This window comes from Sitophilus oryzae, unplaced genomic scaffold (genome assembly GCF_002938485.1).
Source record: "Sitophilus oryzae breed Bouriz unplaced genomic scaffold, Soryzae_2.0 scaffold_1586_pilon_pilon, whole genome shotgun sequence".
Classification (NCBI taxonomy): Eukaryota; Metazoa; Arthropoda; class Insecta; order Coleoptera; family Curculionidae; genus Sitophilus; species Sitophilus oryzae.
Genome location: NW_022146265.1, coordinates 1,844,238 through 1,860,089, shown reverse-complemented (window position 1 = coordinate 1,860,089; position 15,852 = coordinate 1,844,238). Strand labels below are relative to the sequence as shown.

Genomic DNA, 15,852 nt, shown 5'->3' with positions numbered 1-15,852 from the left:
AAAAACATAACCTGAGATAACTTAATTTGTTTTTTATTCGTGTTTACGACCTTTATTTTATATTTTATAGCATACAATAGCTAACTTCGGGTTTCTCTTATTACCGATTCTGAACCGTCCTAGAACTGTGATGCGTATGCGCAGAAGGAAATATGAAGACATTATTTCATTTGCGCATGCGCTGCAGAGTTCTAGGACGGTTCAGAATCGGTAATAACAAGAACCCGAACAAATCTAATATGAGTTTAAATTTGTTTAATGATTATGAATATTGATTACGATTATGGGATTGGAACAGAAGGCGTAAAATTGCCATTTACTTCTGTATAATTTGTGCCTATAATGACACTTTTTTGACACTCATTTTAAATGTATTTATGATTGAAACAATGTTTTGTGACTAGCGCCCACTAGCGCCTACGTCCCACTAGTCTACTCGGGCACCCAACAATGTTACCGTTTGTTGTTCCTTAATTTCATGATTTTCGATTGAGTCAATGAATCTTTCAAATTTTGCATTCTTTCAGATTTTCATTTTTAGATGGTTTGTTTAATGTCACTCTGAATAAAATTCAGTGAAAATGTAAATCTAATACCGTATGACCGAAAAAAAAACGGCGTCCAGTTGGCTGGAAAACGATGATCGATGACATTTCCCATATAAATTGACAGTGATCTTCATTTCATAGCCATCGCTGACGCCGTTTTTCTCGATCATACGGTACTTTATCAAAATTAATTATTACTAATATAGCTTATATTTTTATAAACAAAATATAATATTTGAATTAAAAAAACAGTAAAAATATTTCTAGATGATCTGACTAACATTCACTTTGAATAAAATGTAGTAAAAATTAAGATCTAATACTTGGCAACATTGTTGGGTGCACGAGTAGACTACTGGGACTTAGACGCTAGTTTCCAGAAAAAGTTCCAGAAGTATAATATTGATTAATTTTTATTAAGATTTTAATGTTTCTACTTTAAATATAAAAAACAAAATAAAACAAGGATTGCATCTTTATTTTTACAGCAAAAAGGCGTATAATAAAATTAAATAATTTATTTCGTTTAAATGCAAAAATTTAATAATTAAATTAGAACTTACATTCGTTTGACCAAGGCACACGAAAATTATTAATGAATTTACTTTTTAGGTAGAATTTTATTATCCAGTTCGAGTTTTTCTCTATGTTTTTTGAGCTCTTCCTCGTCACTAAAATACTCTTCTAGATTATCTTGAGGCTTTAAAGGAAGAATCTTCTTATAATGTGATTTTCTGGTGTGTCCTTGTTGATTTTTGGTCACAGCAGAATATACTGATAATGCCTAACAATAACAAAATAAGTTAAAAAAATTAGATTATAAATTAAATAGATCTCATATACAGGGTCCGGCAATAGTGCGTCGGGTATCTGTAGCTCTTATAAATAAACAATTTGGAAATTTTGTATAAGTGCAAACCTATATTTATAGGATTGGGATGTATTTCAGGAAAATGTTTTAACTTCTACAGGGTGGCTGAAAAATATGTGGGTGGATCCTAGGGTTCCCAACTTGGGCATCGGCGATTCCGGGACAATTATTTTTAAGTTTTTAAATAATTGAAACAAAACATTAAATATTAGAAATTCAAATATATTATATGTAAATGTAATTTTTTGTGGTCCCGGCCAAGGCAAAATTTTCGCCAGGACAAACTTTCTGATTCCTGGTTAATTCCGGTCAAACCGGGACGGTTGGGAACCCTAGTGGATCCAGATGATTTTTTAACGGAATACCCTGTATATTATTGCATTTTTGTCTTCCTTTCCTGATCACTTTACATAATCCTAAGCTATTATTAAGTATGTTTTGATAGTTTCAGAGATATTAATACATAAAAAAAATATAATAATAATAATAATAATTTATTCATAAATACATATAAATAAATAAATAGTATATGTTATAAAGTCAAAGACTTGTTCGTATAAATATTATCTAAATTAAAAACATAAACAGAGTATAAACAATATTAACAAGGAATAATCAGATCCTTAGATACAACCTAACCCAACTAAAACAAAAAGAAAAGAATTACTTCGTATTTCACCGTATAAATCCTTGAATTGAGAACAGTATCAGCAAATGATCTGCCCTTCATAATTACCCACAAACGGATTTGTTTTTTAAAAACATATATAGAGGATGTAGTTCTAAGCTCCAATGGTATCATATTATATAATTTTGGTCCAAGGTAATAGAAGCTATGTTGTGTATGTGTTCTTACTGGTTTAGGCAACTGGACATTTTTTTTATTGCGTCTCATAGGGATGATTCCTTTGAGATAATCTTGCTCTATGAGTGTACTGTGTGATAAGTAAATCACGACAGAAGAGCTGTTTAATGTCCAGAACACTGGATTCCCTGAATAGTGTCTCTGTTGGGTACGTTCTCACTCTAGCATGAATTATTTTTAAGATCCATTTTTGTAGAACCTGTAGTCTATGTATGTGTGTGTTACTGGCCCACCCCAAGCCACTATTCCATATGTCAAATGCGATTCAACCAAGGCATGGTACAATATCTGGAGATCTTTCATGTTTAGAATATTTCTTAGGTGTTTAAAAATGGCTAATAAATTTCTTATTTTTTGGCATATATAAGTAATTTGATGATCCCAACGTAAGTGACTGTCGATAAAAATACCCAGATACTTAACTTTCACTGCTCTTCTTATCGTGTAATTCACACATTGACATGTGTTTTTTACCTCTAAATTTTCAAAAAATGGTAAACTGTCTTTATAAATGCCGAATGGTATAAAGCAGGTTTTGTCAAAATTTACTGTCATTCGTTTTTTGCTTAGAAAATGAATAATGTGTGGTAGGTCATTTTCTACTTTTGTTCTGAGATTATCCCAATTTTTGTCGCTATAAAATATGGCAGTATCGTCGGCAAACCCAATATGTTTTCAGCCCTTTTTTTTTAAAAAAATATTAAAAATACAAGAAATGTCCTGAAATGAAAACTATACTAGGTAATTACTATAGATGGTCTGTACTTAATTTGCTATAAATATCGTAATCTTAAACCATACAAGGTGATCAAAATTCTATGCCAAACTTTCTAAAATATAAAATAATTTTTCTTGGTTTTCTTAAATGGAACACCCTATCTATTATTTCTTTGTTAGTTGGAGCATTAACAAATGAACATTTTTTTAATTAAAGTATTTTAAAATGTTTAGCGGTTTCGCAAATATTCGCGTTTTTATACATATTATGGCTCTTTCAATGGTAAAATACCAGACAAAAATCATTAGGTGGCTTTGTTAAAAAAATACTGTTTAAAAACCTATATATATTTATTAAAAAATTTTGAAATACTTTAAATACAAAAAATGTTCATTTTTTAATTCTCCATCTAACAGGAATAATATACAGTCCTATTTAAAAAAAAACAAAGAAGGGCTATTTTATATTTTAGAAAGTTTGGCATAGCATTTTGAGCACCCTGTATGGTTTAAGATTGCAATACAAGTACAGACGACCTAAAGTAAATACCTAGTATAGTTTTGATTTCACGACATTTCTTGTATTTTTAATAATTTTTTTATAAAAGGCTGAAAAAAATATTTCTTTTATTTATTCTTATCTCTGAAACCATAAAAAATATATTTATTAATATATTAGGATTATGTAAAGTGATCAAAAAGGAAGCCAAAAATGCAATAATATACAGGGTGTCCTATTTAAGAAAAATCATCCCAATCCACTCACACCTTTTTGAGCAGGCACTATTGCCGGACCCTGCATATGTACTTACCTGGGTCACAATATTAGAAACATCTCCGGCATTTGCTGGCAGAATAAGAGTATTATTTGTTCTTGCCAGTTTATCAAAGGCCTCAACATATTGTTCAGCTACACTCAAAGCTGCTGCATTCTGACCAAAATCTCCTTGCAGCGCTTCTGCTATTACCTATTTATAAATACGTAAAAAAAGAGCATACCTTAATATTTATAAAAATATTGCAATTACCTGCAGTCCTTTTGCCCTTGCCGATGCCACAACTTTTATAGCTTCAGCTTCACCAGCTGCCTTGTTTATTTGCTCCTGTTTCTGGGCTTCTGATGCTAATATTCTGGCTTGTCTTTTACCTGAAACATGAAATGATCAGGAATATTGTGGAAAAATTGTGGATTTTAAAATATCACCTTCAGCTACATTAATATCAGCTGCTCTAACACCTTCTGATTCTAACACAGCAGCTCTCTTTTTTCTCTCAGCTTCCACCTACCAATTAGATCAAAAATACAAGATATATCTGTGAGCTAACTATAGTATTTATTCTTAAAATACCTGCATTTGCATTGCTTCTTGAACTCTTGGTGGTAGACGTATATCTCTAATTTCATATCTCAAACAGGTCATACCCCATGCATCACTAGCCTTGTTTATTGATTCTACCATTGAAACGTTTAGACTTTCTCTTTCCCTGAAAACTTTGTCTAGTGATATTTTTCCTAATTCTGATCTCATTGTTGTCTAAAAATTTAGAAGCACTTAATCATAGGTAAATATAGTACAAGAATATACCTGTGCTAATTGAGTAATAGCAAATTCTGGGTCTTCAACCCCATAACTAGCTAAATATGGATCGACTATTCTTAAATACAATACACCATCAATACTTAAAGTTACATTGTCTGATGTAATAGCACTTTGTTTGGGAATATCAACTGCTATTTCTTTTAAACTCTGCACATACTTTACTTTGTCTGCTATTGGCACTAATATATTTAATCCTGGATCTAATATTCTATGAAATTTACCCATCCGTTCAACAATCCATGCCTAAATAGTCATTATTTTAAATTTATACAAATCAACCAAACTTCACGCGGATTCACAAACAAACCTCTTGTTGGGGCACAAACATTACTATTGTATTCAAGGGGGTATAAGATTTCCTTCTAACAGATACCTGTTTCCATGTATTGGAAACATGTTTTCCCTAAAAGAATTGGTATTTAATGCAACACTATGTTAATACAATCCAAGTATTACAAACCTGGAAAACAAGCCTAGTTATATTTCTAGATAGCATTATCTATATTTGTATTTTTTTCTCAAATATTATTTTCAGACTTTTGAAAATGCACTTAACCTAAAAAAAAGTTACGGAGTTTTGTCAAATGTCAAATATCACCGGCAACCGGCAAATTTGACAAAGTTTTGCTAGGTTGCCAAATCTATATTATTGGATTGGCTCTTGATTGGCTAATCCTAGATATTTAAAATAACTCTTTCACCTGTCTTTTACATTTTACAAAATATGTAATTAAATTACATGGCTGAAATATATTTTTTGATATTTCTCTCTGTTGTTATTAGAAAATAGTTTTGTTTTGTTCAGAGAAGTTGTGACAATACATTGTCACTGGTATTTTATTTATCAAGAGAATAAAAGTTTGGTCAATATTCGATTCCATTTATACTATCAATCAAGCTAATATGAATATAATAAGTAATTCCGATTTAAATAAGTTGTACCAAATAGAGGAAACTCTAGAAAAAAGTATTAAAAGCATTATCGGGAAATTCGAGAGTACGCAAAATTTTACAGCAGATATCATAGAAAATTTTAAGCAAAGTAATGAATTAAGGTAAGATTTACAACAGTCTTGTATGTTCTTAAGAGAGTATGTTAAAAACTTTAGTTCTTTAAACTTTGTTTAATTATTAAGAGTTGATGTACAGTTGGTTATACTATGATGTACAGTATGTCTCCGGATTGTCTTAACAAGAGGAAAAACTATTTTATTATTGACATTTTGAGAAAAATGCATTCTTCAAAAAAAAATTTGTTTGCTATAAAATGATTAATCCCGTTTATACTTTTCCAAATTTCCATTTTTTTTCTTAATTTTTCGATAAATGGTTATTATTAACTGTTATTAATATTAATTAACGTTATATTTCTTGCTGTTGTTGCATTTTCCGATAACTATTTTCATCCTTTCCGTATAGAGAGTTGAACTCTACCAAATTTGGTTTTTCTTTAACTTTGAAAACAGCCGAAAACAGCAAAAAAGATGACGTTAATTAAAATTCTATCAATAACAATCCAAACAATCTATTAAATAAAGGATGTAAACAAGATTATGTTACCATAGAAACGCGTTTTGATTTTTAAGAAAAAATTCACCAATATTTTCATGTTTTTTTTTATTTTCTCTAAAACGGTATGGAAATTTGGAAAAGTATAAACTGGATAACCATTTTAGAACAAGCAAAATTTTTTATGGAAGATAATATAATATAAATAATATCTCGAAATGTCAATAATATTAATAACAAAGTTTTTCCTCTTGTAAAGACAATCCGGGAACATACTGTCGATATCTATTGAATTTTTTGTCGTGTAGCTAAATTTTGCAATTCAAAATTATTATTGAACACTTTTAATTAAGAAGGTAAATCTCCGGCATATTCTTTAGGCATACTGAGGTTAAATTTCAGTTCAAATTGAATTTGAAAAACTATAATAAGTAGTCCGGTAATCTAGACATTCGAAGGTACATAAATTTACAACAAGCTGAAAATGCGTGTAATTGTTTAAAACATAATTAAAAATAACATTTTAATATTCCAAATCATTCCGGTGCCTGGAAAAAAATTTATGCGAGGTCAAAAATCTGGAAAAAAAATGTTATTTTTAATATTGTTTTAAACAATTATTAGGTACACGCATTTTCAGCTTGTTATAAATTTATGTACCTTTACTCTTATTTTTTGGTCTAATTTGACCGGACTAATAAGGGCGGTTTAAAAAGTAATAGAGCACTTTAAAATTGCTACCTAGGCGATCCACAAAGTTCCTGAATAAATAAGTGTCAGATACTGTGCAGATGCTTCTAAACGTTTTTTTTTTCAGACAAAAGGAGTTACTGGAGTCAAGAAAGAAAACTAGAGAGACTCTTGAATTACTAAAAGCTAAACAAGCGTTATTAAAAAACAAAGAAATTCAAAAAATTAACGGTAAGTATATAAAAAAACATTTTATTCTGGCTATACTGAAAAATATTTTTATCTTCTTCTTATGTTTAAAAATAGATTTTAATAAATTCAAAAATGTAATGGTACAAATACATGAAAATATTATAAATATGAAAGAAAATGCCAAAGAAACGTATAATGGCTTAAACGACATAGCTGAAGATTTATATGACGAACTCACAATGTATTACTATGGCAAACTGGTAGAATGGAATGAAAATTCAAATATAACTTCAAATTACGAATGCATACCAGCAAAAATAAAGAATAAAAAATTAGGCCAATGCAAGGTAAGAAAATAGAAACAAAATACTACTTAGATATGTTAAAAAAATATATTTTTAGGAGGTAAAAAAATTTCTGGATTTTGTTTATAAAAGTGGAGGTCACGAGAATCGATGGAGAAAAGAAGATCACTTGCTATTTTTGAAATACAAAGCTCGGTATAAAAATATAGAAGACGTTGCTTTGAATTTACATGATACTTTGCCTGGTACTTTTTTTTAATCTTTATCCGCAGCATATACTGTATGATTAACGTTAGAAATGGCGATTGATGTCATTTAATTATATTATATTACACTCATCGGCAAAAGTCTTGCACCCCACGCATTTTTAATAAAAAAATACATTTCAAACTAATTTTTCGTGGAAATCAATAGATGCTAAAGTTATGTTAAAAAATATCACAAAAAAGGAAAAACTTTCACCCAGTTTGCCAAATGCAAAAAAAAATGCAAATTCCATAAAGAAAAGTGTTTGACAAAAAAGAAAAAATAAATAAATAAATAATAAATTATGGTAAAATAAGGTTACTAACATAAAGTATTGCCTCCTCGATTTGTTATGAGTGCATCTAGTTGTCGGGGCATCCCCACTATATAAGGTTGTTTATGGTTTCTTGAGGTAAGTTCTGCCATTCCTCTTGAGCGGCAATGATCAACTCCCGGCGATTTCTTGGTGGGTTTTATTTTTGCGAAATACAGCTCTGGTGATGTCCCAGACATGTTCAATAAGATTCATGTCGGGGGAGAGTGGAGGCCAGTCCAAACGAGTTATTTCCCCTTCATTTAATGCTTCCTGGACCATCCTAGCTCTGCGAGGACGAGTGTTATCATCCATTCTCGCAGTGGATAAATTATTGGTCTGATTACAGTTTCCACATACAAATGGGCGTTCATCACCTCAGGAATATGAATGACCTCTGTTCGCCTATTGTACATGATGCCACCTCAGAACATCTCACTCCCTCCTTGATAAGGAGCAACAGCAAGAGTTGTATTCAAGCGATGCTGTCTCCCTGCCTCCCTCCACACTCGCTAACGATAGTCATCACTGATCAAACCCGATCAAACCTATTCTGGTTTCGTCAGTAAAAATTATACGTTTCTCCACTGAGGTAATAACCAGTTCTGGTGTTCTCTAGCCCATTGTAGCCTCCTTTGCCTATGGCGTAAAGTTAATAGAGGGACTCGCAGTGGACGTCTACGCCGCAATCCAGCATTAGAAAGTTGCCTGGAAATGGTTCGGCTTGATATCACTCGGTGGTAAGTTTGTTGAAACTGAGATCGTAGCTCTCGAATTGGAACTGACCGATTTCTTCTGGCAAATTGAGCCAAGTAGCGATCCTGTCGTTCAGTCGTTACCCTTGTACGGTCCAACCTAAGACGAGATCTTACATTTCTGGTGTTCATATACCGTTGTATAATTCAGCTTTCGCATCAAATTTAAACGATCAGCAATTTGATGCCTGCTGAGACCTTCTTCATGCAAAGCGATAATTCGGGCCCTATCGAAAGCAGACATAATAGTATAAAGTATAAATTCTCATTGATTATCAGTTCTAAGGAAACGTGATTTTTTTTATTGTACTGTATGTTCAGACATACATAGTCGCTCAGATCTTTGACTGTGCAGACTCATGTGCAGACCAGTTAGCACAATTTAGAAACAAATCTTTTGTCTTACAATATGATCGAAAAAAACGGCGTCAGCGAATAGTATGAAATGAAGATCGCTGTCATTTTATATGTAAAATTATATAGGGAATGTCATCGATCGTCATTTCTAAGGGTACAAACATAGTGGGGCATCTCGATGCGATGCTCCCCGCGATGCATCCTGCGCGCACGCTTTAACTACTGTTTTAAAATGGCGAGTAAGTGAGCATCGTGGCGAGCATCGCATCGAGATTCCTCACTATGTTTGTACCCTAAGCCAACTGGACGCCGTTTTTTTTCGATCATACGGTACCTGTAGGTAGGTACCTATATCACAGACCTATATAATTAAATTGTAGATATTAGTATTGATGATATTAAATTGCACGATCAGTGGTATAAAGAATATGTCGATTTAAAGTTAAAGAAAAAACGAGCAATTGCTTTATGGAAACAAGGTAAAAATAAGAAAAGTAATATAGTTAATAACGTTGAACATAATTCATGTAATGAAAAGGAAGATATTGCAGCAAACACGGGTGAAAACTTAAGAGAAAAATTACAACAGTGGAAGGTAATACAAAATAAAATTACGTTTTTCTATAATTCATAGATTTTTTAGTTAGAGAAAGAACAAGAGTTGCAATTAGAAAAAGAAGCTCAACTGAGACGAATGGCGGAAAAAATAGAAAAAGAAAGATTGGAACGATTGAAACAATTGGAGATAAAGCAAATTGTAAACGAATGGAAAGAATCAAAACTAGCTTATAAGAAAACGGAAGAATTATCTAAAAGAAATCATGAAGAGTTGGAAAAAAAGAGAAGGTACACTATATAGATTACTTAAGATGTTTTACAGAGAACTTTTGTATTACGATTAATTCATGAAAGTTAGGGCTCAGAACCGGGAAATATCGGTCTCGAAAGTACCGGGAATTCCGGGTTCTTGTGAGCCATCAAAGAACCGGGACTTTTCTTTTAGATCACTTTACATAATCCTAAGGTATGAGTAAATATATTTCCACTATTTCGGAGATATTAATAAATAAATAAAAAATACATATTTTTCAAACTTTCTTAAAAAAATGTTACAAAAATATAAGAGCCTGTTCTGAAATCAAAACTATATATTACGAGTCGTAGTTATTTACTTTAGGTGGTCTATACTTAGAATTTTAGAATTTAGAATGAGTGGGAGGGGGGTTAATCACTTCGACCTTACAGATCCATTGTGTCCCCCTTTCTTGAATCATAACTCATCATACAGTCCCAGGGCTTTGACAAAAGCCAGTATCTGGGACGGTTTTATAGAGGGTAGTTCTCCATCTCCAATATCAGTCGTACCAAAATTCATGGCACGAATGAGGTCTATACTTACTTTGCTATAAATATCGTAATATTAAACCACACAGAGTGTTCAAAATTCTATGCCGAACTTTCTAAAATATTAAATAATTTTTCTTTGTTTTTTTTTCAAAATGGAACACCCTGTACACTTTTTTTTATTAGATTGGAGAGTTAAAAATGGAATATTTTTTGTATTTAAAGTATTTCAACATTTTTAATGGTTTTGCAGATACACGAAGTATCATATCATATAGCTCTTTCAACGGTAAAATACGAGGGAAAAATCTGTGGTGGCTTTGATAAAAAATGACTGTGGAAAACGGCATACGAAATATTAAACCGCAAATATCTACGAAACCGTTAACAATTTTGAAAACTCTAAATTCAAAAAAAAATGCTGTTGAAAAAATAATATGCAGGGTGTTCCTTTTAAAAAAACGAAGAAGAATTATTTTATATTTTAGAAAGTTTGGCAAAGTAAGTACCAGACCATCTAAAGTAAATATCTAATATAGTTTGGATTTCAGGACAGTTCTTGTATTTTTAATATTTTTTTTAAGAAATGCTGAAAAATATATTTTTTTTATTTATTTATTAATAACTCTGAAACTATCGAAATATATTTAATCATATATTAGGATTATGTAGGGTAATTTGAAAATAGTATATAATTTTAACATTGCAATCATCAAAAGCTTGTATTGGGATCACCCAATACAATCTCTGTAGTAAAGTATAACAATATAACAACTGAACCAGCAAACATACAAAAAGGTGTCCGACAGGGTTGCATTTTATCACCAATGTTATTTAATTTATACTCCGAACATATTTTTGAAGAGGCAATAAAAGACACGAGTGATGGGATTAAGATCAATGGTGTAACACTTAACAACCTAAGATATGCTGATGATACCGCGGTACTAGCAGATAGTCCAGAGGCCTTGCAACGCTTGATAAATCAACTCATTGCAGTCGGAGATAGTTACGGCCTTAAAATAAATACCACTAAAACAAAAATACTTATGATATCAAAAACCCCAGAGCCGCCCATAGATATTAGTATATGTATATTATGGGAAACGAATAGAAGTGGTAGAAAAATTCAAATATTTGGGGACCTGGATTTGCAACAACCTAGATCCAGAAATAGAAATTAGATCCAGAAACGAGCAAGCAAGAGCCACTTTTAACCTGATGCGGCCATTACTGTGTAATACCACCCTAAGTCTGAGTCTTAGATACCGGTTTGTGAAGTGCTATGTACACCCGGTTTTGTTGTATGGCTGTGAATCATGGACTCTAAAGGTTAACACCATTAACATAATAGAAGCCCTTGAGATGTGGATTCTTCGTAGACTTCTCAAAATACCTTGGACGGCACATGTCACAAACGAAGAGTGCTGATGTGAGCCAAGTGCGAATAGCCAAGAAACGTAAGACAGTCTATCTGGGTCATATAATGCGTGGAAGTAGATATGAGCTGTTAAAATTGATAATGGAGGGAAAAATTGAGGGCAAGCGGGGTATAGGAAGAAAGAAACATTCATGGTTGAAAAGATTGGACGGGTATGGATACTCGTTATTTCGAGCTGCCAAAGATTTTTTTGCTTGCTAAAGAGAAGTTCGCCGAGATTGTTGCCAACTTTCAATGCACAATGAAGACGGCACTCTGAGAAGAAGAATTTGAAAATAAGCCAAAAATGCAATAACATACAGGGTGTTCCATTTAACAAACATCATACCGATCCACTCACACTTTTTTGAAGTACTATACCACCCTATAGAAGTTAAAATATTTTCCTGAAATAATCCTAGTACATACTACCCTAACAATATATAAACAAGAATACTACATACTTTAGGTTTGCATTTAAACAAAATTCCTAAGTTTTTAATTTAGGAGCTACAGATGTGCGACGCACTATTGCCGGACATATTTGTTTTATTACAGACCATAATAATGTAGTTAACTTAATGATTACTACATTTCACATTTTCTTTTTTTTCAGAGCAATGGAAGCAAATAAACTAATTAAACAATTTCAGTCCATGGACGAGCTCCATATTTTGAAAATGAGACAAGCGCATCAAAAAAACTCGGCTAAGACTATTCAGAGGGTTCGTTCGGGTCCAGCAAGCTTAAGGGACCCAGAAAGGCTTCTAAAACCCACTGTTGTATGGGCTCACCGTGTTAAATCTATCAACGAACCATCAGTTACTACGCTATCTGTTTTATCTACATCTAAACTGTAAGTCAAGTAAGAGTTTGGCTTAGAAGCGAAAATCTTTGTCATTTTATATGTAAAACTATATGGTGAATGCCATTGATCGTCATTTCTAAGCCAACATAACGCAGTTTTTTTCTCGATCGTATGGTACTTTACATATATCCGTCATGCGTCGTTCGTCGATGATTTTATGCAGTTTTATTGGTGCATATACCAAAATGAGATCATCATCATCAACCAGCCACTAAAGTCCACTGCTGGACGTAGGCCTCCCTCGTTTGCTTCCATAACTCCCTACTCCCTATCCTGTGCCATTTGCATGCAGTTACTGTGGATACGCCTTAAGTCGTCATGCCATCTGGTTGGAGGCCGGCCTCTGCTCCTGAGTGCATCGTGTCTTGGTCTCCATTCTATCATTTTCTTCGTCCATCGGTCATCGTTTAGCCTTGCAATGTGCCCTGCCCAATTCCATTTCAAAGTAGTTATTTTCTCGATGGCATCGATGACTTTTGTTCTGTCTCGCACTTTGATATTCGGTAATTTGTCTCTCAGAGATAGCCAAAAGTCATAGTCAAAAATGACAGGCCATACTTAAATATCATGATACAAAGAATACAAGGTATGATATTGCGCAGGTTGGTCACTACGTCACAGGTGATAAACGGCACCATTGGTCGGCAAGCTCCGCGCGCCAATTTCAAATTGTCAAACAGATGACATAATAAATGTGAAAATAATTTTTCAAATGTCAAGTTCGATGATTTGACATAACTTTTGGGGTTATGTCCTAATTCTTCCCTATTTTAGGCCTTTTTTTATTAGTGGCAATTGGACAATATGAATATTTTTTGTATGGCGTATGACGTCACAGGTGGTATGCGCAAACTTAACGAAATTGGAGCCGCTATCGATCATACCTTGTTTTCTTTGTACCATGCTTAAATATGATTGAAGTGACGGACGACGGATGACGCATAACGGATGCATATAAACCAGATATAAACTCATATTTAAGTTATAACTAAAGTAATTTGTTTCCAATAGCGCAGTGTGGGCGTTTGAAAAAATACTTGGTTTAATTATGAAAAAAAAATATTTAACTATAAAATATATTTAAATTTTCTTTATAAAATACGAAGTTTCTTAAAATGTTAACTGCTGTATGTTTGTATCTGTCTGTAATATGCGATGTTATTTAAACTTCTGGGGCAATTGACTGGCGATCAAAAATTGCTGCAAAGATATAATTATATAGAAAACTGTTTTCCTTATCTTTGAAAAAATCTAACTTATCTTTGAAGTTTACTCTGGATTTTTATTTAATACTAGTTGAAGCCTAGCGCATCCGCCACGACAAGAAAAAAATACTTTTTATTTTTTTTTAATTAAATGGAAAACAAAAAATCCTTCGACGACAGTTTTTAGAAGAGCCAATTAGCTATCTTTTAGTAACAAAAGCAACTTTCTAGAGCAAGTCGTTAGAGAGCAAGTTTCTAGAGAAGTCGTTACTTCAGTAGAGACGACACAGATAAACATTAGCATTTTATATATTATGTAGATGTTTTGCACACATTTATATATTATCAATTTAAAAATTACAAAGATTATTAAATAAAAAAAAGGTTGCTTGTAAATTCGACTGACATCATTATAATACAGATTATTCGTCATTGAGTGAAATATACAGGGTGAGCCTTAAATAAGTGCAAATATTTTCAGGGCTGGTAGATCTCGATAAAAGAAATATATTTTCTCTTTACCTTTTTTCAAATAAATCTAAAATAACCGAGTTATTTACTTTGAGAATTTACAAAAAAATGATTTTTTGCTAAAATTTTGAGAACCACTGGACCTTTTCTGGATTTTCTTTCTTGTACATTTAATCTACTACCTATGTTGCCATATTATCAACAAAGTATGTTTTTTAACTAATAACTAAAAAACATTCCAAAAAATTTTTAAAAAAATTTCAAATTTAAAAAAAAAATTTCGCGTAAAAAAACCTCGTAATCGTTTTTCTGAGGCCCAAATATAATACTCCTTAAAATATATGTACTTATTTAAGACTCACCCTGTATATTATTTCAATCAACACTTTCGTTATTTTTATTTGATAAATGATTTAGTATCTTTGTGAGATCTATCTTATCACCTATCTTATCTATGTGATTTATAACTGTGAGCAGATTAAACATAGGTTATTAATTTTTTAAATCTACAGGGTGATTCAAATTTAGGCTAATAACAGTACAGCTAACATAATATAGCTATAGCAGTACCTATATCCCCGGATTGTCTTTCTTTACAAGGGGAAAATCTTTTTTATTATTGACATTTTGAGAGAAATGCATTCTTCATAAAAAATTTTGCTGTTCTAAAATGGTTAATCCCATTGGTTAATCCTGTTTATATTTTTACAAATTTCCATACCGTTTTAGAGACAATTAAGAAAAACATGAAAATATGGTTGAATTTTCCTGTTGTCATTTCAGAAATTTACCTATTTAGTGCTCTATTATTATTATTGAAAACTCATTCTTACATCGGAAATCTTAAAGATGTATTTATAAATACAAATTAATATGAATTAAAGTAAAATAAAGTAATCAATTACAAGGTTAATTATAGTATTATTACAATATTCAATAACTTATTAATTTACGTACTATTAAATGACAACTTCATTTGACAGTTATCTTTTACCTTGACTGGTGCTCATAAGTAAATACAGGGCCATAAGAAAGGAGAAATATTTAAAAATAAATCGGCGATAACTCGTAAACGAGCTAATCAAAAATATCTAAAGTTATTCTTTTGAATGTGGGTTTTAGTGCTCTTCAATAAACCTAAATAGAATTATTCTCTAAAATAATTAGGGAAGCCAATAACTGACCCCATTAAAATTTACATGGGATTTCCTATGTACCGCTCGACGATGCAACACCCGGTATTGGTATATTATTGTGCACAGTTGCCTCTGGAAGTTTTTAGAAATTGTCACAAAAAATGTCAATAGTTACTGTACTTTTTTGTAGCTAAACTTGTAAGCATAGGAGAAAAAGTTGATATAATTATATATTTTTTAGAGCCATTCCCAACTGGCGAAAAAATATTACATAATCCAGGAATCCGAATACTTGTCATCCTATCCTATGTCATCATATGGTCTATACTTACAATTTAAGTTTTATATTTTAACTATATTATACTTACATATATTTTTCTCGCATATTTTTTTAGATGTATACAATTTTTAATATATTTGTGAAAGTGTGTAATAGAAT

The 15,852-nt window shown here is 31.8% G+C and overlaps 2 protein-coding genes across 2 annotated transcripts; one reads left to right on the top strand and one right to left on the bottom strand.

Annotated features, from left to right (window-relative positions):
* Positions 1–1,005: 1,005 nt before the first annotated feature.
* Positions 1,006–5,204, bottom strand: LOC115879698 (stomatin-like protein 2, mitochondrial). The gene is made up of 8 exons (XM_030896650.1): positions 5,063–5,204; positions 4,910–5,005; positions 4,588–4,845; positions 4,351–4,536; positions 4,206–4,284; positions 4,030–4,148; positions 3,814–3,969; positions 1,006–1,332 (listed from the first exon to the last, which is right to left on the bottom strand). Exons 1-8 carry the CDS (start codon positions 5,096–5,098, stop codon positions 1,150–1,152), a joined length of 1,113 nt encoding a protein of 370 aa, XP_030752510.1. The 5' UTR covers positions 5,099–5,204; the 3' UTR covers positions 1,006–1,149.
* Positions 5,205–5,351: 147 nt separating this feature from the next.
* Positions 5,352–15,851, top strand: LOC115879774 (coiled-coil domain-containing protein 112-like). Its single transcript, XM_030896762.1, has 8 exons — positions 5,352–5,657; positions 6,929–7,032; positions 7,108–7,340; positions 7,396–7,543; positions 9,350–9,564; positions 9,613–9,815; positions 12,350–12,589; positions 15,655–15,851. Exons 1-8 carry the CDS (start codon positions 5,506–5,508, stop codon positions 15,686–15,688), a joined length of 1,329 nt encoding a protein of 442 aa, XP_030752622.1. The 5' UTR covers positions 5,352–5,505; the 3' UTR covers positions 15,689–15,851.
* Position 15,852: the final 1 nt, after the last annotated feature.